Genomic DNA, 25,196 nt, shown 5'->3' with positions numbered 1-25,196 from the left:
TACCGGGGCCCCTTGGGGGGTGCCTGGTTGAGTTTCCCTCCCCGCCCCGAGCAGAACCCCAGCAGCCAAAGACCTCCAGAACCAGCCACAGCCATGCTGAAATCACTCTCCACACATCCGGACAAGCTTCATGCATGAAGGAACTTGCAGAGGAACCCAGGCATGTGGGTCTCGGGGCTGAGATCTCCAAGCCTGCTCGGATCGGGACTGGGCTTTCTCCACCCAGATCCCCCATCTTCCAGTAGGTAGGCGTTACACCCACCAGCTGCCAGCGGCACCAGGTGGTCCCATCAATGGCCAAGACCCAGAGACTATAAAACCCAGTCCCTGGAAACTTATTATCTCTTTTTTACTTTGGAGAACCCATCAGGCTACTGAAAGTATCCTGCCCACACGGCAGAGTCTGGCAAACTTCACGTGTCGTACTCAATATGCCAAATACCAGTAACGATGATAGGTCTCATTCTTCTAGCCCTGAAAGAGCATTGAATATGGCTCTTTTCAAATCTCAGGGCTAGGAAGAAGGAGACGTTACTGGTGCCTGCTCGAGGAAATCGGCGAACAACAGGATGATCGCAATTGTGATCGTGATGCTTCTTAACAAAAGCAAATAGGGACATGCATAAGTGTGGCTTAATTGGTCTCTCTTTAGGTATTTTCTCATATGAACAAAATCAGAAACTGGAGAAGATATTCTGTCTTAATATTGAGCCCCAAAATTATGATTGTCATTAGAGACTGGGTATTCAAAGGATTCTAGAACTCTGGGTGAGCCAGTGCATATAGCAATGTGAGTCACTTGTCTATCTCATGTAGTGCTATTTTTTGTTGTTGTTGTTGTTGTTGTTGTTGTTTTGGTCACACCTGGCGATGCACAGGGGTTACTCCTGACTCTGCACTCAGGAGTTACTCCTGGTGGTGCTCAAGGGACCATATGGGATGCTGGGAATTGAACCCGGGTTGGCTGCTTGCAAGGCAAACGCCCTACCGGCTGTGCTATCTCTCCAGTCCCAGTGCTATGTTTTTTAATTGAAAAACATTATGAAAAATGAAGGAGTTAAAATGGATTGCAAAGTGTACCAGTGAATCTAGTCAGATATTTTAGCTTCATATAAAGGCTGAAATATTCTAAATAAGAAAGGCTCTGAGGGGGCAATAAAACAGGGGAGGTGTGTGTGTGTGTGTGTGTGTGTGTGTGTGTGTGTGTGTGTGTGTGTGTGTGGTCAGGGCAGGTCCCCAGGTAATCCAGAGAGAATGAGACAACAGCAGTGCCCTCACATGGTGCCAGCACTTTGGTGCTACTGGATAAGATATCCCCCTCGTGGAAAAAGTTAAGTCCACTTCCTTTGAGATAGAGATAGAGACCCAGGAGGAAGAGAGGGACAGTACCACCTGACAGCTAACATCCCCATGCTCTGTCACACAAGGAGACTGTAAAGGCCTACTGATATGATTCCCATCACCTCTCCCTAGCTCCTGTCACTCAGTTCCCTTCTGACAGCTGTTCAGCCAAGCCCATGCTGGGTACCTTCCTGCTTGTCGATGACGCCCAGTGCGCTGGCATCCCGGATGAACAGATGCCCATTGTTAAAGATGCCAAACATGCCTGCATCAACGTGGGTGAAGTAGAAGAAATAATTCAAATCGTTGCTCCTCAGAGACTCCAGGATACGGAGGAGCTGGTAAGCCAGGTCGGCTGCCTGATCAGGGGGTGCACTGTAGAATTCCTGCAGTGGGCTGGTGCTGGTGCTGATAAGGAATCTGCCGCAGGCACCCAGGTACTTGGGCAGTGGCCATCCCTCAGCACCAGGGAAGATCTGCCAAGCCAGAAAGAGGAGGCATTAGAGGATTTCAGAGAGACTCGGAGACAGCGCTGTTTGTGCCCATCACCAGAGCACATGGAAAAATCAGCCTCAGACAGATGTCCTCTGTCTCAAAACTAGTCCCAAAGTGTCCCTCAATTAAATATATATATATATATATATATATATATATATATATATATTTCTTGGAACATAGCGATAACCCCAGCTGCCCTTTTTTGTTCCACTTTTGGTGGGGTTAAGTTGGACCTGGAAGCTCTTACTTCCACCCAGTGCATTGCTTCTCAGGGGAGTTTCCTGAGTGAGATTCAAGAATGCTAATGGGCTTGCCAATGAATCTGTCAACGTTTCAGATGGTAGGATTCAAGGGAATATGTTTATTTTAAGAACTGTAGAGTTTAAAAACTATGCCTAGCATTTGAGATTTCACAGATAGCACTGTTGAAGAACCATGGGGGTAGGGTTCGAGGGGAGAGGAGGAAGAAGTTATGAATTTAAGGCTGGGGGCCGGAGCTATAGCACAGCGGGTAGGGTGTTTGCCTTGCATGAGGCCGACCTGGGTTCAATCCCTGGCATCCCACATGGTCCCCCAAGCATGTCAGGAGTAATTCCTGAGTGCAAAGCCAGAAGTAACCCATGAGCATTGCTGGGTGTCACCCAAAAAGCAAAAAATAATAATAATAAATAAATAAAAATTAAATCACAGTGTGGACATCCCATTCTGGCCCAGGGCATAAATTATGAAGGTGGACACTTATTGCTTCACTTTTGGGAACCATGCATTGGCCCATTTTTTCCCTCTGATCCAAGTTTAAAGTGTCTAATTGGGCTGGAGTGAGAGTAAAACAGATAGGGTGCTTACTTTACACATGGCAGATCTGGGTTCAATTCCTGCGACCCCATATGGTACTCTGAGAACCACCAGAGTGATCCTTCAGCACAGAGCTAAAGAGCCCAAAACAAAAAATAAAAAAAATTTTTTAAAATGCCGGGCTGGAGACATAGTACAGTGGGTAGGACGCTTGCCTTGCATGCAGTCAACCTGGGTTTGATCCTGGTATCCCATACATTACATTGTGATTCCTGAGTACGGAGCCAGGAGTAACCCCTGGGCATCACTGGGTGTGGCCCAAAAGCCAAAAAATAAAGTGCCTACCTGGGATAACTTCATACTCACAGATCCTTCCCAACTGACTGGAACCTTCTGAAGCCTAACAGGGAAACACACAGCCCTGCTCGTCTCCTCTGTCTCCTTGTAAAAGATTCAAATTTATGGATTCATGAGATGGAAAAGGGAGAAGGAAATCCTGGCTGGTCTTTTCTTGACTATTTATTGATGCAATAATATCTAGAGTAGTGGGTTGGAAAGAGTACAGGGGTTAAGGCACTTACATCACATATTACCACTCTGGGTTTGATTCTTGGCACTGTGTATAGTCCACTGAGCACTGCTAGGAGTGATCCCTGAGCACAGAGCCAGGAGTAAGCCCTAAGTACAACTGACTGTGGCCCCAGAACAGAAAAAAGGACCAGAGAGAGAGAGAGAGAGAGAGAGCAGAGGAGTTAAGGCAAATGATCTGCATGGGGACATCCTTGGTTAGATCCCCTCCTCTACAAGTGAACCCTGACAGACTCAGGATCCTTAGCACCCCAGGCTGTGGCTCCCCATGCCCACAAAAATAAAATAACAAACAAAAATGATCTATAATGTTGTGTCTTCCAACCATAGAAGAAATGACAACGACTACAAATAGCACTCCTTTACTTCTTAATTTTTTTCTTAAAAAAACAAAGTCACAGGGTGGGAGACAAGTGGGAGTAGGGGGAAATTAGTTGGGGGAAATTGACATTACTTAGGGGATTGGTGTTGAACAATTTATGCCTGAAAACTAATCATGAATAACTTTGTAATTGCAGGGTGACTAATGAAAATGGAGCAACAAAACAAAGTCATCTTCCTTGCAGATGAATTTCAGTGGCTTTCTACCCATTCCCATGACCCTCCCCCCCTTTTATTTTGGGCCACACCTGTCTGTGCTCAGGGCTTATTCCTGACTGCACTGGAGGGTCACTTCTGTGGACTATATGGGTGCCCAAGGTTTGAAACCAGGTCAGTTGCATGCAGTATCTGAGCCCTAACCACTGTGGTATCTTTCTGGACCCCATGGGAGTCCTTCCCTATTTCCTTGGCCTACTGGGGACCTCCCCCACTATGTACTACAGAAGAAGAACCTAGTCTAGTGGTGATGGCTGTGTTCAGCCACAGAGTCACCCTAATTTGGCAGCACAGCCACACCACACCCTTCCAGGCTACCTTGGAAGCTCCTAACCCTGATGTCTCAGGAGTGACCTGGGTCTGGTTGCCATAATGAAGTTAAGACAACTGAAGAGGAAGCCCTCTGAGTGAGTGGGACAACCACAGGTTCATTCTACTCCTCCAGGATTTTAAGTGAAAATAGTTACTAGGCAAGTATTAGTGGGAAGAACACAAACCCTGAAGTTAGATAGCTCTGCTTTGGGTTCCATAGCTGGCACTGCCTAAGAGTCTTTGACGAAGCATCTCACATGTCTAAGCCTCAAGTACTTGATCTGGAAGAGAAGGAAAGAAGGATTTTCCAGAGGCCAGAGAGATAGTAGGTAAGGATTTTCCAGAGGCCAGAGAGATAATAGGTAAGGTGATTGTCTTGCACAGTTGTGACCTGGGTTTGATCTCTGGCACCACATATGGTCCCTGAATCCCTGCCATGAGTAAGCCCTGAGCATCGTTCGTTGTGGCTACCCCAATTCCAGAAGAAAGAAGGATATTCTTTGAGGTTATTGTGCTCTCATAAGCATTAGATGAGAAAATGATGTACATTCACTACAGTAGTAGGTCCTCAACAAATGAGAGTCGATATGTATTTTGTGTGAGTGTGGGGAGGGGGGATCCACACCCAGTGGTGCTCAGGAACTACACCTGCCTATCTTCTCAGGAATCAATCACTCCTGGCAGGCTTGTGGGACCTAATGGAGTGCCAGGGATTGAACACAAGTTGGCTATGTACAAGGCAAGCACTTTACCCTCTGTACTATTTCTCCAGCCCTTAGAGGTGGTATGTATTTATCTATCATCCTTTTGCTCAATAGTATGTAATCATCATATTATACAATAACTATATGTAATTATACCATAGCTTATATAGAATATATATGTTAATTATATGTGATGGCCACAAAGAAAACTATAAAATGAGAGGAAGAGTAGAAAAAGGAGGAGCGATATAAAGTGGGGGGACAACAGAGTGATAGTACAGTAGATAGGTCACTTGCCTTGCACATGGCCCACCCGGGTTCAATCTTTGTCACCCCATATGGTCCCCTGAGCTTACCAAAAGCGATCTTTGAGCAAAGAGCCAGGAGTAACACCTGAGCACCACTGTGTGCAGCTCCCCCCTCAAAAAAAAATAAAAATAAAAAAACAAGAAAGAGAAAGAGAAGAGAGGAGGGGGAAGAAAGAGCCAGAGAGAAAGTCTATTATAAATGAGTGTTGCTGTTCATTATAATAATCAGCTATGTAAAATGCTATAATGTCACTGTCACTGTCACTGTCCTCCCGTTGTTCATCGATTTGCTCAAGCGGGCCCAGTAACGTCTCCATTAGAGACTTTATTGTTACTGTGTTTGGCATATCGAATACATCACGGGTAGCTTGCCAGGCTCTGCTGTGCAGGCGAGATACTCTCGGTAGCTTGCCGGGCTCTCCGAGAGGGGCAGAGGAATCGAACTCGGGTCGGCCATGTTGACTGCGTGCAAGGCAGATGCCCTACCGCTGTGCTATCGCTCCAGCCCAAAATGCTATAATAGTCATAGAACTATCCTATAACATTATTGATAATAATACATATGAACTGTCCTTCTGAGATTTCTTCCTCCTCCATTCGTTCCCCTGCTTGATCTTCCTATTCTACTTTCCTCCTCCTCTTATTCCTCTTCCCTCTCTCATTCTCTCACTCTTCTTTCCCTTTCCCCCCTCCTCTATTTCCTGCTCCCCCTCCAGGCTTCCTTTGTGCCCATCGTGTGAGTGTCCTAATGCTTGGGATTTGAAAAAATGGGTGTGATTGTGCTCACGTGTTGACCTAATATCAACAGCACTGTCTGCTCTACCACTGCACTGGATGGTATATAGAGGCACCATACCTATCTTGGTGGTCTGTGTATCTCCAGGTTCCAGGACTCCCTCCTTTATTGACTATTCCCTGACTGATGGACATTTAGGTAACTTGCTTCTCCCCATCCTTTTCAAGTATAGCTGCAGGGCACATTTCTGGATTTACCTGGATTGTGGCCTTTTACATCTACTAAACTTTCTCCAGGGTGGAGGAGCGATAGCACAGCGGTAGGGCGTTTGCCTTGCACGCAGCCAACATGGCCGACCCGAATTCGATTCCTCCGCCCCTCTCAGAGAGCCCGGCAAGCTACCAAGAGTATCTCGCCCGCACAGCAGAGCCTGGCAAGCTACCCGTGATGTATTCGATATGCCAAACACAGTAACAACAAAGTCTCCAATGGAGACGTTACTGGGCCCGCTCGAGCAAATTGATGAACAACGGGAGGACCTTTACCTTTTCAACTTTCTCCAATCATTTTTTTAATCACCCTGAGATATAAAGTTGCACAGTTTTCATGATTGAGTCTCAGTCATACAATGTTCCAACACCCATCCTTTCATCAGTACACAATTCCCACCACCAGTGCCCCTGGTTATCCTTCTGCCCACCTCCACCCCCACAGCCTGCCTCAATGGCAGATTCTCTCTCTCTCACACTCTCTCTCTCTCTCTCTCACACACACACACACACACACATATTTTCCTTTTAGGCACTGTTGTTTACAATACTGCTACTGAAAGGGTATCATACATATCACATTACTTCCTCTTAGCACTCAGTTTTTGTCCAGAGTGATCATTTCCAACTATCATGTTCATAGTGGTCCCTTCTCTGTCCTAACTGCACTTCCCCAGTTCCCTTGGTGGCAAGCTTCTGCCTGGCCCTTGTTAAATTTGCTCCAGTCTTACAGATCTTTTTCTGCTTTGTCCTTTGTTTGGGGGCCACACCTGGTAGTGCTCAGGGTTTACTCAATAGTATACAATAATTATATTGCATAATAACTATAATCATAACTAATATAGAATCCATATTGATTATATATGATGGCAATACCCGGTATTGGTCAGGGATCACTCCTGGTGGGGCTCAGGAGATCATATGTGGTGCTAGGGATCGAGCCTGGGTTGACTGCAAGCAAGGCAAGTGCTCTACCCACTGTACTATCTCACTGTTTCAGGCTTAGTCCTATAGATCTTTGCAGGCCTGGCTGAAGTTGTCCTTCACAAAGCCCCAAGGGCTGCCTCAGGCAGTGGTAGAGGATGTTGTTGGTGGCAGACCTTTCAGTCCCAAACATCTTTCCACAGCACTTAACCATGTAGAGACCAATATGCATTTCTGTGAGCCACAAAGTTATTAACATGGTTTGGGGGTTTCAAGGTATGAGACAGCCCAACCCAGGGTTGGCCCATGGAGTCCCGCATGACCCCCCTCCCTGGAGGTCTTTCCTGGTGTGAACGTGTACCTGCAGGACGATGGGATGTGCGTTGACAGACAAAGTGTAGAGCAGACGGAGCTTGTCACGATCTGTGAAGTGGTCCATGAAGATGCTGCCAGCATCAGCCACCTCAGCATAGCGCCGGACCACGCGATCCAGAAGTCTCTGTGATGGGCAGCGCAGGAAGGGACTGGGCAGGCCCTGTGTAGGAGGGCAAGAGACCCCCGAGAAGGGGGTGAGGCAATGAGAGTTTGTGGCTGGCCATCACGAATGGGCCCGAGTAGGCCCTGATAGAGGAACAGCTGTGGGTTGGGGGTCCAAATGGATTTGAGTTGAGGAGATCCCAGTAGGATGAGTTAGACTGACTGCTACTAGAGGAAGGAGAGAGGAGTGATCCAATGATGGGTGTTTTCCATCCTTTCCACAGTTCACTAATTGTGTCACGACATAGCAGCAATCTCTATGCATGGCATTTCTTTGAAATAGCACTGGATCCCTTGGGATAGATGATTTTCCATGACCTTCTAAACCTCAAAATTAACAAAGGAAAAGGCTAAGGAACAGTGCTCTGGGTTGGCCAGAATTCAGACCGGACTTTCATATCCTGTAAGTCACTTAGTCTCTCTTTACCTCAGGTTTTAGGGTGGATTGGATAAGAGAATAGATCAAAATACTAGAGTTGAAAGTTCTCAGTAAGGGGCAGGAGGGATAGTACAGCAGGTATGGCCTTCCATTTCACTGATCCAGGTTTAATCCCCAGTACCCCATATGGTCCCTCAAGTCCTGCCATGACTGATCCCTGAGTGCAGAGCAGGAGTAGGTCCCAAGCACAGGTAGGTGTGACCCAAAAACCAAAAGGTAAAAGGTAAAGGTAAAGGTCCTCCCGTTGATCATCGATTTGCTCAAGCGGGCCCAGTAACGTCTCCATTGGAGATTTTGTTGTTACTGTGTTTGGCATATTGAATACGTCACGGGGAGCTTGCCAGGCTCTGCCGTGTGGGCGAGATACTCTCAGTAGCTTGCGAGGCTCTCTGAGAGGGGCGGAGGAATCGAACTCGGGTCGGCCATGTTGGCTGCGTGCAAGGCAAACGCCCTACCGCTGTGCTATCGCTCCAGCTCTATTTGGCTCTCATGATCACAAATTCATTCATAGGTAGGTGTGGCAACATCACTAGGTATGCGTCCTTCTTTTTCTTAGCTCTTCCTCTTCCTCCTTCCTTAAGTTAATTTTTTATGTTAGGTCCTTTCATTTACTTTTTTTTTTTTTTTTTGCTGGCGCGATAGCACAGCGGTAGGGCGTTTGCCTTACAAGTGGCCAACATGGCCAACCCAAGTTCGATTCCTCCGCCCCTCTCGGAGAGCCCGGCAAGCTACCGAGAGTATTCGATATGCCAGACACAGTAACAACAAAGTCTCAATGGAGACGTTACTGGGCCCGCTCGAGCAAATCGACGATCAACGGGAGGGCCTTTACCTTTACCTTTACCTTTTTTTGCTTTTTGGGTCACACCCAGCGATGCACATGGGTTACTCCTGGTTCATGCACTCAATAATTACCTCTGACCATGCTTGGGGGACCATATGGGATGCTGGGAATCGAACCCAGGTCAGGCCGCGTGCAAGGCAAATACCCTACCCGCTGTGCTATCACTCCAGCCCCAACTTTCATTTACTTTAAAAAAAAAAAAGAATTGAAATTTCAATCAGGTAGCAATGATTTATAAGAGCATAAATGTTTATCTTTTTAGGAATAGAGTGTTAAACACACCCATCCTCAGAGTGCTTATATTCATTAGATACACCACAATCTATTAGATTTTTTTTCTTATATTTATTTATTGAATCACTGTGGGAAAAGTTACTAAGCTCTCAGGTTTAAGTCTCGGTCATACAATGATCAAACACCTTTCCCTTCACCAGTACTCATTTTTTACCACCAAGAACCCCAATATACCCCCCTCCCACCCCTCCCAATGCCTGTGAGGCAGACGATTTCTACTTAACTCTTCTCTACATTGATTACATTCATTATTTCGACAAAAGATGCACCATTATTGTTTATAATTCCCACCCCCCCAATCAGAATTGCTGAAAAGGCATTGTGAAATACTTTGTTTTCTATAGCTGGTATGAGAATCACATGTCATATAATGATTTTGGATTTCTGCAAAGAGCCAGATAATTACAAGATTGGTTTTTGTGCGTCTGGTGTTATGGCTGTGCAGAGAGCCACTCGTGGGGGACAATGCATGACCTCGGTAGTGCGGGAAGGACTAGCCGGTACTGCCCCCCTTCCCATGAGACTAGTTGCCCCATCACCGCTGGCTCATACCTGGCTTTCCAATAAGCTCTGAGGTGGCAGCCACCTTACTGCCAGCGGGGGAGCGGGGGTGGGGGGGAGGCGGGGGGGGGGGAGGCGGAAAGGAGCAAAACCGTTTCCCTCCCGGGGAGGCATGGTAGTTTAATGCATGGTCCATTCACTTTTCTGCCGCAAGTTGCCAGGTTCTGGATTAAGTCCTTGTGCCTCTGGATCCATGGCCATGCCAGAGAACCACTCGTGGGGGGCAACTCGTGACCTCGGTAGGGCATGAAGGACGAGCCAGTATTGTCCCCCTTCCCATGAGACTGCAGTTGCTCTGTCACCGTGTCTCATACCTTTCCAATAAGCTCTGAGGCGGCAGCCACCTTGTATGAAGTCCAGATGCATTTCTGCCAAAAGCCACTGGGATTCAAGATTTGTTTCTGAGTCTCTGGGATCATGGCCGTTAATCTTGCTTGATCAGGAGCCAGAGAGGTCGTTTGTAGGTGGCGACTCGGGATCTTGTTGGGATGGGGAGGAAAGGGCCGGTTCCACCCCCATCTGGTGAGGCCCCACCTGTCTCATCACTGCAGGCCCAAACCTGACTGTCCTGTGGCCTCTGGAGGATGGCAGTCAACGGGCCGCCAGGGGGAACAGGCCAAGGCATGGAACCTATTCCCACCTGGATTGGCCCAGCGTCAGTAACCTACTGCAGGAATAGGACGCATTTCTGCCAAAAGCCTTTGGGTTCCGAGATTCGTTTCTGAGTCTCTGGGATCATGGCCATTAAGCAGTTCAATCAGGAACCAGAGAGGCCATGCCTCCAATTATATAGATGAGCCAGAGATGGTTTGTGGGTGTGTCTCCCACATACCTAACTTTTGGCTGTTTACTTACTTGGTAAACTTTGCCCCAAGTTTTTGGGGTCTGGCCAAAGGCACAGCAGCAATTTTGGGGTATCTGAAAGTCTGAAGGTGCCATCAGGCTGCTGGTGCACTTGCCTCACAGGTATAGATTGACCTGCTGGTGGCACCATACCCCCTGTATTAGATTTTTTTACCTCACTCCAACACCCCCTCCTCCACGCACACACACACAGTTTGATGCCCTTAATTCTTAGTCTTCAGGCTATTTTCGTTGGGCATTTATTTTATTTTATTTTATTTTTATTAGTGAGACACCATGAGGTACAGTTGTAAACTTACAAATTTTGTGCTTGGGTTTCAATTATACAATGATCAAATATCCGTCCCTCCACCAGTGCCCATTTCCCACCACCACGGATCCCAGTATCCCTCCCACCCCCCATCCCCTCCATCCCACCCTGCCTCTGTGTCAGGGCTTTCCCCTCTGTTTTCTCTGTCCTTTTGGGTGTTGTGGTTTTCAAAAAAGGCATTGAGTGGCAATCATGTTTGGTCTATAGTCTACTTTCAGCATGCTTCTCCCATCCTGGGATGATCCTCCCAACACCCTTTATTTGGTGCATTTATTTTAATAGAGTGAATAAATAAAGTGAATAAAATTCACTTCAATAAAGTGAATCAGGGCACCTTTTTCTCCACACCCTTCCCACCTGTTGTTGTTTTTGGACTTTTTGGCATCAGACATTCTCACAGGTGTGAAGTGATATTTCATTGTTTTGATTTGGGTTTTGTTATAGTCTAGTGATGATGCTGATGAGCATTTTTCCAAGTGCTGTTGACCATCTGTGTGCTCCTTCACTCCTCCCTGGCAAGTTATGCCTGGTGCTTGTTCAGCTATCTTGGAACAGGGCAAGATAAGAATTATGGAGCAGCAGAAAGAAACCAGGATTCCCCACAGTCAGAGAGCCTCTCTTTTGACCCCAGGAGCTATGCATTAATTTTTATGTAAAGTAGAGTATATTTTAATTATGCCACTGTTATATGACTTTTTTTCAGTTTTTGTTATAAGCAACTGAATTCAATCCTAAATGTCACAGGACAAGAGCAGAGGCAGGAAAGTCAGTTAGGAAAACACAAAGGTCCTGTCGTAAAATGAGAAAATGGGGAAGATTTGAAGAACTTTGGTGAGTCACACCTAATACTAGAAATGCTATGGAAGTGATGCTGCATGAGCCTGGACCATAAATGGCAAGCTTCTACTGATTCTCTCTTGACCCCAGATACCACGCTTGAAGGAAGCCTGGGCCATGTAAGACTTCACCCTCACTGAATTCCTAGTTAGCAGTCAACCCTTAAATTGTCATCTTAGAAAAGGCTCCTTCCAGAGCGCTGTTGAACCACTCCAATGCACGCTACATGGAGCCTGATGAGCATTTTCCATCAAGCTGTGCCCAAACTGCATATTCATAAGAGAAATCAGTTATTGCTGTTGTTTTACGTCACCAACTTCTTTTGGTTTATTTTTCTTTTGGGGCCACACCTGGTGGTGCTCAGGGCTTACTTCTGTCTCTGCACTCAGGTATCACTCCTGGTGGGGCTCGGGAGATCATATGGGATTGAACCTGCAACAGTTGCATGCAAGGCAAGCACCCTACCTGCTGTACTATCACTCTGGTACCTAAGTCACCAACTTTTGAAGAGGTTTGTAACATCATTAGATAACTGATATCTTTGCTAAGTTCTGGGCCACATCTAAGAAAGATTTAAAAGACCACCTTGTATTCCGATCTCCCTTATTTTAAAGGCAGCTGCTCCCCAAAGTCTTTAAGGCCTAGAGTAGATCCCCATCTACTTCTATTTGTCATGTGCTGGCCAAGTGCAACCCACAATCATATTGGCATATGGCAAACAGAATTGGAAAACCAAACAGATTCATTAAATACTAGCTTATTTTGAAGCCAAACAGGTACTTCGCGGGAACAGGGCACTGCTTTAGAGTTTCTAAATACCAATCATATTGTCCCTTCTGCAACAGGGCTTACTCACCACCTTCCAATGAAAATAAAAGGGAAACCAAACTTGCCCTGTATAACCTTATTTTTTCTGTGTCCGAATCCCTCACGCTGGCATTTCCATCTGCTGTTCTTCCTGAGGGATCCAGCCAAACATCAGCATCCTCAAGGCATGATGCTGGTGACTGGGCTTTTACTCTGCTTGTCTTTTTAACAGGGGACTTCTGTGCAGAGTGGCCCTGAGAGCCATTAGCACACTTTTCCATCTCAAATTCTGACAGTCTTCAGCAGTCAATACAATTTCTCCTGCATGTCACTACTGTTTAATTTTATAAGTCATCTTGGGTGGGCTGTGGTCCTGAGTCAGTCAATCGATCACTAATATGAGTGTTGCTGTGAAGGTATTTTGCAGAACTTACTATCTGTTCACTCTTATGTGGACAAGAGTTGAAAGATTTTAAGAGCAAAACTAAAATTTCCCTGAGGGGAAGAAATTCCACTTGTGGACTTAGTGTCAGCTCCTGCCCCCAAATTTCCAACCTGCAGGCCTGCCCTGTTTGGCACTTGCTAGCGCTCACTTGGTGTAAGCCAGTTCCTCAGTATACCATTATTAACATACAAAAAAAAATAATTTATGAACATGCATAATTATTATATATTTATCAAATTATAATTAGTAGTTTCAATTATAGTTACTAACATACAAGAAACTGGCATGTTTACGTAATAGACAGTCTTTAATGTAATTATATTATATATAATACACACTGTGTAATATTAATATATATCAAAAAGACATACATTCACCAAAATTATATACAGGCTAAGGGAAACAATAACAAATGAGACTTTGTTATTGGAAACAATAACAAATGAGACTGAAATCTAGATTTGCTCTCAGTTTCTAGTGAACCTTTCTAGTGAAATCTGAGTAAACAACATGCAGTTTTTCCAGTAAATTGTTTGACCTTCAATTGGCTTTTATCCACATCCTCATGAGTGCTTGCTTGGAAAAACATTACCAACAATTTACAGTGTCCTCATTTAAAGGGTAATTAGGATGGGACTGGAGCGATAGCACAGCAGGTAGAGCGTTTGCCTTGCACGCGGCCGACCTGGGTTTGATTCCCAGCATCCCATATGGTTCCCCAAGCACTGCCAGGAGTAATTCCTGAATGCAGAGCCAGGAGTAACCCCTGAGCACTGCTGGGTGTGACCCAAAAAGCAAAAATAAATAAAGAAATTAATTAATTAATTAAAGGTAATTACGAGAAGGCTAAAAATCAACATTTTCATGACTGATGAATGTACCTAAAAAGTAAAAGAACTTCCTGTTGCCTAGAAGCTAGAAATATGACAGTGCATTCATAGTTATCGCAAGAAGAGGCTTTCCCTCAGAGCAAACCACAAGTTGATAGTTTATGTGGATATTTGGGGGCCAAAATTATAGCACAGCAGGCAGGGGTTTCCGTGGGGCCAAACTCAGGATCTGCAGCTCCCCATATGGTTCCCTGAGCCTGTCAGGAGAAATCCCTGAGCTCAGAGCCAGGAGTAAGCCCTGAGCACTGCTGGGTCGGGTCCCCAAACGAAACAAAATAAAGAGAGAAAAGAAAAGATTGTCTATTCAATGAATTTACCAGGCTTGCCTTAGCTCCTTTCCAAATTCCGTCCCTGAGTGAGATATGAACCGCCTTGGGGTGGGGGGGTGGGTGTCCCAGTGGAATATGACAGAGGGGGAAATCTCAGAATCTCATCTTGGCTGGGATAGGTTGAGTGAAGTCCTCACCTCATGTAATGATGGAAGAAATCTGACCTCTGTATTCCTTGATTGCCCTGCACCAAGAAATGCATACACTTAATAGCTTTGTGGTCCTGTAGGTTGGTGAATTCTAGAGGGTGATCCAGGAGAACTTTTGTAGAAACCTCTGTAGTTCTATAGTGACTATAATTTTAAAGCATGATTGTCGGGACACTTTCTGAAAATTCCAATTGTCAGGTGGTATGACAATTTTTTTTTCCACAAACATTATCAGGCACTGGAGCTTTCAGTTCACTCTTGCTTTGGAGACACTCTTTTTTTTTTTTTTTGCTTTTTGGGTCACACACAGGGATTACTCTTGGCTCATGTACTCAGGATTTACTTCTGGTAGTGCTCGGGGATGCTGGGAATTGAACCCGTTTAGGCCTCATGCAAGGCAAACGCCCTACCCACTATACTATTGATGTCGATGGGTCCCATGGGTGACTTATGTGAAGCGGGGAGGAGAAAGATGGTCACTCTTTCCCAACAGCCTCTGCCACCCGGGACCCAGGGTTACTGGGTTCTTGTCTTGCCTCTCAGAGAGGAATTTTAGGAGTAGACAAGGAGTGAAATAAATAGATTTTATTTGTAGGGTTTTTTAAGGTGTGGAGGGGGAGAGAGAGAGAGAGAAAGAGAGAGAGAGAGAGAGAAAGAGAGAGAGAGAGAGAATAACGTATTCAAGAGAGAACTCGGGCATCTCCAAGGGCAGAGCTTGTAGGACTTGCCAGGAATGGAGCCCAGGTCAGACTCATGCAAGGCAAGCATCTATCCACAGTACTATCTCTCCAGCCCCAACATTTTTTATTTATAAAGAGTGTCACCAAATCAGGGTTGGAGTGATAGTGATGTAGGCAGGTAGATAGGGAAGGCCCCTATCTATGTAGAGACACACATACCAGCATTAGACATGAAAACATGAAAGTACACATCTCAAGACTGGAGATGTGGGCAATACATGTGCTCAGGCACCACATGTGCTCGGCCACATGGGCACAAACAGCACAAGGGCTTGGGCAGTATATGCTCGCCCTTCCTTTGTTCAAGGTGACCTTTATAGGGTTTCTCCAACCTGTCCCCATGTGGGGTTTCTACCTAGGTCAAAGCCCGTTGCTAAGGTTATGAGGGGGGTTGGGAATGGTGATGGTCTTCTTTGAAATTACTTTCCTGGCCTTTTGTTCCTGCAGGAGCTTCTCTAGGTCTGTTACTGGAGCCAGGTGAGGGTCTTATCAGGACTTGTTCCTGTTTTCTGCAGGGCTGGCTTTGGCCATTGCTTGGGAGGGGGCCTTCTCTCTCTTGGCCATTGCTTGGGAGGGGGTCTCTCTCTTCCCTGCCTCACACAAGCCACCTATGGGGACCCACCGACTCCAAGTTTCTATGTAACAGAAGGCCTGTAAGAGCTACTCCCCCCTGCTTGTCTGTCCCTTGCTGTAATTCTTCAACTTCCAGAGACTTACTAGGTGGTGATTGTGGCTGTTGTTACATAAGCCAATATATTTGGATGGCCTGAGAGTGAATGTGAATGCTTTTTCTCCCTGTTATAGTTCCTTTCTTCCCAACTCATTCTCTATTTTTCTCCATCCCAGGGCACCTGCAGATTTGCCACTGAATGAGTTGTGGGGTGCTAAAAGATTTTTACTGTGGCAGGTGAAATAATCATTGTGGCGGGCAATTCAGCTGACAGTTGAGACAGACAGGGCAGCTCATGCAGAGTAAAACACATTATTTCATGGTCTGTCATTTTGATTCAGGTATGCTAAGGTTGGTCTTATTCTCCACTGGATTACTTCATTTTACGGACTGCAGATTTCCCCCTTTTTTCATTTTTAATCAGAAGAAACCAAGTGCTTCCCAACTCCTTTGTGTATGCAAACTTACAGAAACTTTCATAGATGTTTAGTGATTTTTGTTTTTGGGGAGCCCTGCACCTGGTGGTTCCCTGGGCGTTCCCCCTTGACTCTGGGTTCACTCAGGGTTCACTCCTTGCAGTGCTTGAGGATCATACGGGTTGATGGGATTCAAATCCAAGTTGAATGAGTGGGAGACTAGTGCTCTTCCCACTGTGTTAATGTTCCACGAACAGTATTATTGCTCCAAGCACAGGAGCTTAGTGATTTCTGGTGTGGCCACACTCCTGTGGCCCAAGAAGCTCAGACAGAATTCTGATTGTCAGAAAGGCCCTCAACCTTCATACCTGCAGCGGGAGAAGGGCTGTCAGGTTGCTTTATCTTCTCAGTCTCTCCCTCTATGAGGTTTTGCTTCACTCAAAGAAGTAGTCACTAGAATATAGAATATACTCTTTACAACAGGAATTTCGCCTTAGACAGATATAGAAACTGGTTAAATAAATGGTTTTTGCATGCTAGTCTTTTTCTTATGCTGGAGCTTGAAATCCACAGGCAGGCAGAAAGGGAAAGTAGACTCAAAGTTGGGTGATGTCAGCGACAAGATTGAATCCACAAATTAAAGAGGCAACTTTCATGGACTAAAAGGGCAGCAGAATAAGTCACCCCTTTGCTATGTGGATTGTTTGAATGGAAGGTAACTAGGACCACTAGAACACAGAAGGCCTCACTTTATTTATCCCTTCACAGCCCAAAGGTAATTTAGATAGGAGCCCTATTCCTGGAAGCATTAGAATTAACAACAAGGAATTAAAGGTGGTGATGGTACAATTCCTCTCTGCTTGCCCTTGTCTCTGCATTGTATGATGAACATTTGTTTATCCAACATTTACTCCCTTCCTCCTCTTGTGTGATTGTTGGGGAGCACCGTATTTATGGGGTTCCTGTATCTATGACATTTAATGTTGTTTTTATCCGATAATCTGTTGTAGGGGAAGCAAATAATGAACCATCACTTTCCAAATTTGTTCTGGCTATAGTTTAGTTTCACAGGAGGAGCCCTGGAGGCAGAATGGTGATAACCTGCAAAGAGATATTTACATATAAATGTTCCCTTAAGGGCATCGCCCAGCAAAGCGCCAATCAATGAAAAAGGAAGACCTTAAATCTTCATACCTTTGTTCTAATGTAACTTACTATCATTATTATTTTTGGGAACCTCTTTATCTGAACTCCCTTTTTTCTTTCCAGTGTCCTCTGCAGTAGCTAAGTTGTTTAAAGATAGATGTCATCTAAGTTCATGTGGTGAGTTATCATGTTTTTTTTTCTGGGTTTCTGTCAGTGTGTAGAAGGTATACATGTTCTTTATAAAATTCTCCTTAAATTTTCTCATACCAGTGGGTCTAATGCCTATCTGATTGGTTTTCCAGTCTTTGAGAAACCCTGGGAGGGACAGAATGATTTCACTTGTGCCTTGACACTGTCTTGCATAATTTAAATTAGAAGGAAAATTTTTACTCCCTATAGACTTACACCGTTTGGCCCTTAAACTTAATACTGTGTGACCCAGGAGAATATTGGGGACTGTGGGGTGAAGTTAAGCCTAGTCCAGGGGCTGGAGAGGTAGTGTAGCGGGTTTGGTGCTTGCTTTGCAGACCTGGGGTTTGATCTCCTGCAGATGGTTCGCCTGAGCTCAGAGCCAGGAGTAAGCCCAAAACACAGTTGGGAGTGCCTCATCCCCGACCTCCTGCCCCCGCTGCTTTTTAAATAAACGTGTAGCGCAGAGAAGCGGAAGGTGGGATCAAAGGAAGGCAGAGGTACTGCATGCTGGTCCCACCACATCCTGCCTTCTACTGATTGAGATAAGTGAAACTACAGGACAGCCAGCCTTTCCTTCCCTTTCACCCTCCCAGACCTCTGTAACCCATTCTAACAGGAAATAAACTGGGAAGGGAGTTCTGGGAAATGAGCTTAGCCTGAGCTAATGGACACTTTTCAAAAGCAGGTCACCTTTGGCTTTCTTTGTTCGGTTTTCATGACTTTCTGCCTCTTGATCTGACAGAAGCCAATCTATTTCTGAAGTCAGAAAAGCCTGGAGGGGAGAGTAGTGGCCTAGGGTGTAATTTGAAGATGCTTTCTGTTGCTTTAAGAGGCTCGATTTCTAGAGGGGCACTGAGTGCTGAATGGAGTTTTGTTTTTTGTTTTTCTGACAAAGGGGCCATAGATCAAGTCAGTTTGAGAATCTTTGACCTAGATACTGAGGAAGGCTTGTATAAATAGATCTGGGGCAGGGTTGTGGCTGAGTTGATCTCAGTCAGACAGTGCTCAGAGAGAAGCTGATGATGCAATTCCGGTGTACTGGAAAGGAACTCCTGTGGAGCCTCGTTGCCGCTTCCCCCACCATTTACTAATTTACTAATTTACCACTCCACTTCCTTCTGCTCTGGGTAGTCTCAGAGTGTACTACTACGGTCTGTCAGATCTGTTTGAAGATTGAGGACAGGGTTAGAGGCAGAGAAGAGTCCACTTTCTGACAATAAACATGAGGATGTTGTAAAGAAGTTGTCCGGTGAGAGGCTGGAGCTGCGTTTTGACCCCAAGAAGAAAGTGCTAGCTGACTAAACTAGGCTCAGTGTCCCTTTCAGCTGTACTGCAGGGGATGCAAAAGGATTATTATTATTATTATTGTTTTGGGGTTTTTTTGCCACACCTGACACTGCTCAGAGCTTACTTCTGGCTCTGAACTCAGGGTTCACTTCCAGTGGGTTTGGCATACCATAAGAGGTGCTAAGGATGAAACCCAGGTTAGCTGCATGCAAAGGAAGCTTCCGCCCTGCTGTACTATTCTCCAATCATAACACTAAAAGATTTTGAGGACTTTCTCTCCCCAAACATGCTGACACAACCAGATGAGTGGGTTCAGAAACCTGTGAAAGCCTCTACCTGTGGTTGTTGCAATTAATTTCAACAAAATCACTGAATATTGAACAAAAATTGATGAAGGTCCACCTTGACGTCATTTTGCTAAGATTTGGAATCATGAGAATAAATAAGAGAATAACCCCATCTCCAAAGAACTCTGGTGGGATAGAGTGACGTGTCTATCACAAAGTTTGAGCACATGTTATCAGAGGAGTAAACAAAGTGCAATGAGAATGCAGAAGATAGCGCAGTAGGGGAATGCAGGAAGCTTTCATAGATGGGATGACACAGTAAAACCTTGAGGAATGAGTAGGATTTTGGCAGATAGAGAGCTGATGTCAACACCTTTTGGGCTGGAGGAACATAGAGAAGAGCTGAAGGTCTGGCGAATGGGGTACAAATATCGATCCTCTGGAGAAAAAGGTAGGAAAGGAAGGTTTGGAGGAAATTAGAGCTGTTGATTAGTATTAGTATATTATTAGTATAGGGGATTTGAGTTTTATTTTATAGCTAATGTACATAGTCTTAGAGGCCAGTATTGTTGCTCATGAGGATGCCATGGACACCTTCATAAACTGCTGGTGCTATTTAAAGTCAGTTTTGCAATAAGCATTTAAAGATTTAAAGACATTTTGGGGTGAGAGTGATAGCACAGCAAGTGGCACCTTGCACGTGGTGGACCCAGGTTTGACCCTTGGCAGGCACCTGTTATGATCTTCTGAGTCTGCCAGGAATGAGACTTGAGCTCAGACCCAGGTGTAAGCCCTGAGCACCACTGAGTGTGACCTCAAAACCAATCAAACAACCAACCAAAACCCCATACTCTTTGACTCACTAATTCTATAAGGTAGAAGAAAAACATTGAATTTACTTATTTAAAAATTTAACTATTATTTTAACTTTTATTGCAATTTAGGTAGCATGATTACAATAGTGTTAATCTTTAAGTTTTTTATGTACAAAGTGATGGGTTATGGTGAGGCACAGTCAGACATAGTCACAGGTCTGAGAGAACCTGGGCCCTCCATGACATAAATTTTTTTCGTGTTTCTTGTCTCAGTGCCTCTGACTAAATGAATATTCATGAAACATCTGGCACCTGACGTGGTCCCGAAAGGTAAGGGTATGAAAGAAACTGAGAGGGAAAACGTTGCACCAAGCTGGCATAGCCTCTTGGCAGATTGGAGAAAAAAGGGGTGACCAGCCATTCCATAACGTCGCAGAGGGAGGTTTATTTTGGTATCTTGAACTCTCTGATGAAAGAAGCTGTTCTGCCTTTGAAGGAGCAAGTAGTGTGACACCTCCTTGAGAGGGTACATAAGTACCTGGGTACATAAGTACCTGGGCTCATACCAATAACAATATTGGTATAAGCCCAGACATAGAGATCAGTTCAACTTAGAGCTGTGGAAAAGAATAGGAAAATAATTGCATCATGCCCATCAGAAATGGGAATTGATCCCACCAGAGGAATGGGGCGTTTAAGGTGTAATCACCATAGCCCTGATTCCTTTCCAGTCCGACTCCGAGTTGGAAGAGGTTCCTCAGCATGAGCCTGGTCCTTTGTTCCCAGAGAATGATGAGTGCGAATGCAAAATGCACAGCCCACTGGAGCTACCCTGGTCCGGGAGTGTGGGAGACGTCCCCACTGCCCCGGGACACCCCGAGAGAACAGGGTACTGTTTGGTAAAACATCCTGGCCTGGCAGGAGTTAGCTGAACTCCTAGTTTTTAATCGGCCTAGTGAAAACAAGAGATTTTGTGAAACAGTGCCGAGATAAAATTAGTTCTGGTGTTGGGGCTGGAGAGATAGCACAGCGGGTAGGGCATTTAAGGCACGCAGCCGACCTGGGTTCGATTCCCAGCATCCCATATGGTCCCCTGAGCACTGCCAGGAGTAACTCCTAAGTGCAGAGCCAGGAGTAACCCTTGTGCATTGCCGGGTGTGACCCAAAAATAAAAATTATTTCTGGTGTTTCTTATGCTGCTATTTAAAAGTTTAGTGAGTGCCAATGGCTGTGTGTGTGTGTGTGTGTGTGTGTGTGTGTGTGTGTGTGTCTGAAAGCATGTTTGGAATGTGAAATTGTTAATGTGTCCAGGTCTGTTGAGAAAATTTTATGATTTAAGGTAGTTAAGAACTCTTTGAAGTCAAAGTAAAAAATGGTCAACATTTTACCACATTAGGTTTACAATAACTGTCATTTATTTTGCCGGTTTTATAGTAACAAAAGCGCTTTTTTGACCCAATTTTAACAAGCAGGAGACAGGCTAGTTAGACTGAGAAACAGGGAACAATCTCATCAGACAACAGGGAATTTTATCTTGGGGACTTCCCGTCCTTTCTCAGTCTATCAGTTTTTTCCGTGCCTTTTTTTGAAGGGTCAGATCGATCGATCAGGTATATATGTGTGCACATATAAGTATATATGTGATGTTTGTTATCTTTCTGTTTGTGCTGAGTACTCAAGTGTTAGAGTCAGGTTAAAATCAGAAGTAGAAATCCTTAAACCATCCACCAATTCAAAAAGTTTAGGTGTTTTTGGAACTTGTTAGGCAAAGGTTTAACAAAGATTACTAAGTGTGGTGCACACAGAGAAAAATTCTCAATCTAAAATCTCTTATTAGAGAAACATTAATGGTTATTGACAGTTGAAATTCTTTTTAACTTATGAATCTGTACTATCTAGGAAGAGCTGAGGAAGACCTGTGACATACATCAGAACATAGTACTTAAAGATGTGGTTTCTAGACACAGGCAGGAGAAAGATCTAAATTCAAATCCTGGTTCCAAAATTTTCTAGCTAGGTGAGTTTTTTAAAAAAAATATTAAAGAATCATGATTTTAAAGTTATTGATAGTTGATTTTAGGCATATAATATTCTAACACCAGTTCCATCACCATTGTCAACGTCCCTCCACTGGTGTTTCCATGTCCCATGTTCTCTCCTGCTAACCCCCCACCCCCACCTGCCACTTTGAAAGGTACATTTCAAAATTTGATAGTTGCAGTTTAGATCTCATGTTTTCAGTGTTGTTGAGTCCATGCTTTGGCTAGGTGATCTTGAGTAAGATATATCAATCTCTCTAAGCCTCTGATTTCATTCTGTAAAATGGGAACAAGAATCTCATGACATTATGAAGATTAACTGTGACCAATGTGCTTGAAGCATGTCTGGTCCACAGAGAACAGTATGTGGTAACAAAGTAAAAAGCAAATATTGGTCTCAAGGACATAACATAAAGCTCAGAAAAAGTGTAGAAAGATGTTCATTGGGGCTGTAGAGATAGCGGGTAGGGTGCTTGTCTTGCAGGCAGCAGACCTGGGTTCATTCCCTGGCACCCCATAAGTCCCCCCCACCCACAAGCACCGCCAGGAGTTATCCCTGAGTGCAGAGCCAGGAGTAATACCTGAGCATAGCCGGGTGTGCCTCCCCCCAAAAAAAATGTTCATCAAAACTATTATTTATGACAATGAAGAATTAAGTAAACATTCAACAAAAGTGAACAAACCACTAGTATATCAATGTGATTTATTGGGGGGCCAGAGCCATAGCACAGTGGGTTTGCCTTGCACACAGCTGACCCAAGTTTGATCTCTGGCATCCCATATGGTCCCCCAGCACCGCCAGGAGTAATTCCTGAGTGAAGAGCCAGGAGTAACCCCTTAGCATTGCTGGGTGTGACCCAAAAAGCAAATACATATATATATTATATATATACACACACACATATATATGATTTAGTGGTGCTTATAAAGAGTTTTAATGATATGGTATATGGTATACCATTTAATGATATGGTATAATATGTGACACTATTAAGCTACAGGTGAATATGCAACATTAAATATACAACTTTTAGTCAAGTAATTAAAAAAAAGACTATAGCACTGTATAGCACTGTCCTCCCATTATTCATTGATTTGCTGGAGTGGGCACCAGTAATGTCTCCATTGTGAGACTTGTTATTGTTTTTGGCATATTGAATATGCCACTAGGAGCATGCCAGGCTCTGGTCTGCAGGCAGGATACTCTTGGTAGCTTGCCAGGCTCTCGAGAGGGACGGAAGAATTGAACCCGGGTCAGCCGTATGCAAGGCAAATGCCCTACCTGCTTGTGCTATCACTCCAGCCCAGAAAAAAAGACTAGGAAGGAAAATAGTGGTTTAATAGTGGCTGTCTCTGGGTGATAGTTTATAAGTGATTTTTTCCCCTCCTTCTTCATTATGAATGCTTCACTGTCACTGTCACTGTCCTCCCGTTGTTGATCGATTTGCTCAAGCGGGCCCAGTAACGTCTCCATTGTGACACTTGTTACTGTGTTTGGCATATCGATACGTCAAGAGTAGCTTGCCAGGCTTTGCTGTACGGGCGAGATACTCTCGGTAGCTTGCTGGGCTCTCCGAGAGGGGCAGAGGAATCAAACTCGGGTCGGCCATGTTGGCTTAAAAGAATGTATTTTTTGACCCAGAAAGATAGCTCATATCACTTATGCTATACATGAAGGGTACCTGGGTTTGACCCCAGCATGGTATGGTCCCATCGCCAGTCAGTTACAGAGACTGGGGTAGCCCTGAGCACAGCCCCCAAAGTTTGTACTTTGTAAATATAATGAGTTTATATATTTTTGTTTTTGTTTTGTTTTGGTGTTATTCCCAGCAGTGCTCAGGGCTTATTCAAAGTGATGTTGGGGTACTAAGGATCGAACTTGGGTTGGCAACGTGCAAAGCAAGCTCCCTATATGCTGTGCTCTCAGTCCACAATAAGTATATGGGAAGGGAAAGTTTTGTGTTTTGGGAGAGAGGCATGTGATTGGGTTGAGGATTTATCTGAGAAAGAAAAAGTCAGAGACAAACAGACAGGTTATTATAAGCGCTATAATGCACGTTAGAAATAATGCCCTTCCATTATTGGAAGTGAAGAATGGAGATACTGCTAAAGAGAAAAACTTGGTTGGAAAAGTTGTATATGCTGTGAGGAGTCCCTGTGTACAGAGATCTGTTGTACAAAGGGAAGTGTACCACTTGCAGCAATCTATAAGCCTCCTGAGCTTAAGGTATTGAGAGCTTGAGGTATTAAGATGAAACAGACAACTGAAGGGAAGGTCATAGACTGTTGTTATCGATAGGACTTTATAGAAGACATAGAATCAAATGGAGTCAACAAAATGAATTTCAAGACAGGAGTGAGCTCCCTGACTTTCCATATCGCCCAAAGCCATCTAACTTTATAAAAATTATGAAGCTTCACATACAGAATTCCTTTTTGTGTGTACTATTGCGGGCCACACCTGACAGTGCTCAAAGTTTACTCCTGGCTTTGCCCTCAAGGATCACTTCTGGCAGTGCTCAGGAGATCATACGGCTTCCTGGAGATTGAACCCAGGTCAGCCACATGCAAGGCAAGCACCCCACCTGCTGTACTATCAGGCCACAAAGAGTTCTTTAGATTCAAAAACACTGAGGAAAACACTGTAGCTTTAGGGTGAAAATAAAGTGCCAATGTCAACATGCTGGAGATAGTTATACTTATTGGTTGATAAAAAAAATTTATAGTAAATAAGTGACATCTCCCACCAGCTAAAGGCATATATGATGTTCATTGTACACAGAATTGAAAAGTCCTGAATCTGAATAAATAACTGTCTACAGATAGTCTGCACCAAAGTCAGTGTCATTGTGGGGCCTTAGATGTCAGGGAAGTCTGAATTAGTGACCTTTCCAGAAGGTTCTTGGTAGGGAAGGAGTGCTAAGTCTAGAGAAAGTGATGGAAAGACAACTGGTCTTTGCCTCTCAGCTTTCATGCCATTTGAGGCACAGTTCTCAGAAGTGCTTGGACAGCTTATCAGGCATCCCTCTCCAGTAAACACCTTATCCTCCTGATGCAGAGTGTCCCCATTCCTGGCTATTAACTTCCCCTCATTTTGATAATATGACAACCATTTCCTTTCAAGACAACTTTAAGAGACCATGCCCTGGAGGATGATAGTAGAAAATTGGGACGCTATCCTTGTTTGCCTATACACACAGGGCAGACAGTTTTGGTATCTGGAATA

The 25,196-nt window shown here is 44.6% G+C and overlaps 1 protein-coding gene across 1 annotated transcript in view; it reads right to left on the bottom strand.

Annotated features, from left to right (window-relative positions):
• The window catches only part of DIPK2B (divergent protein kinase domain 2B), a 49,133-nt gene that overhangs the window by 1,210 nt on the left and 22,727 nt on the right, over positions 1-25,196 (bottom strand). The window contains exons 3-4 of the mRNA XM_056131067.1: positions 7,434-7,607; positions 1,529-1,817 (exon numbers count right to left, since the gene is read on the bottom strand). Coding sequence (XP_055987042.1) covers positions 1,529-1,817; positions 7,434-7,607 — 463 coding nt within the window. The remainder of the gene's footprint in view (positions 1-1,528; positions 1,818-7,433; positions 7,608-25,196) is intronic.

The sequence above is a fragment of the Sorex fumeus genome, unplaced genomic scaffold (genome assembly GCF_029834395.1).
Source record: "Sorex fumeus unplaced genomic scaffold, SorFum_2.1 ptg000086l, whole genome shotgun sequence".
Lineage (NCBI taxonomy): Eukaryota > Metazoa > Chordata > Mammalia > Eulipotyphla > Soricidae > Sorex > Sorex fumeus.
The sequence above is the reverse complement of the archived record's forward strand: the minus strand, read 5'-3'. Positions and strand labels throughout refer to the sequence as shown.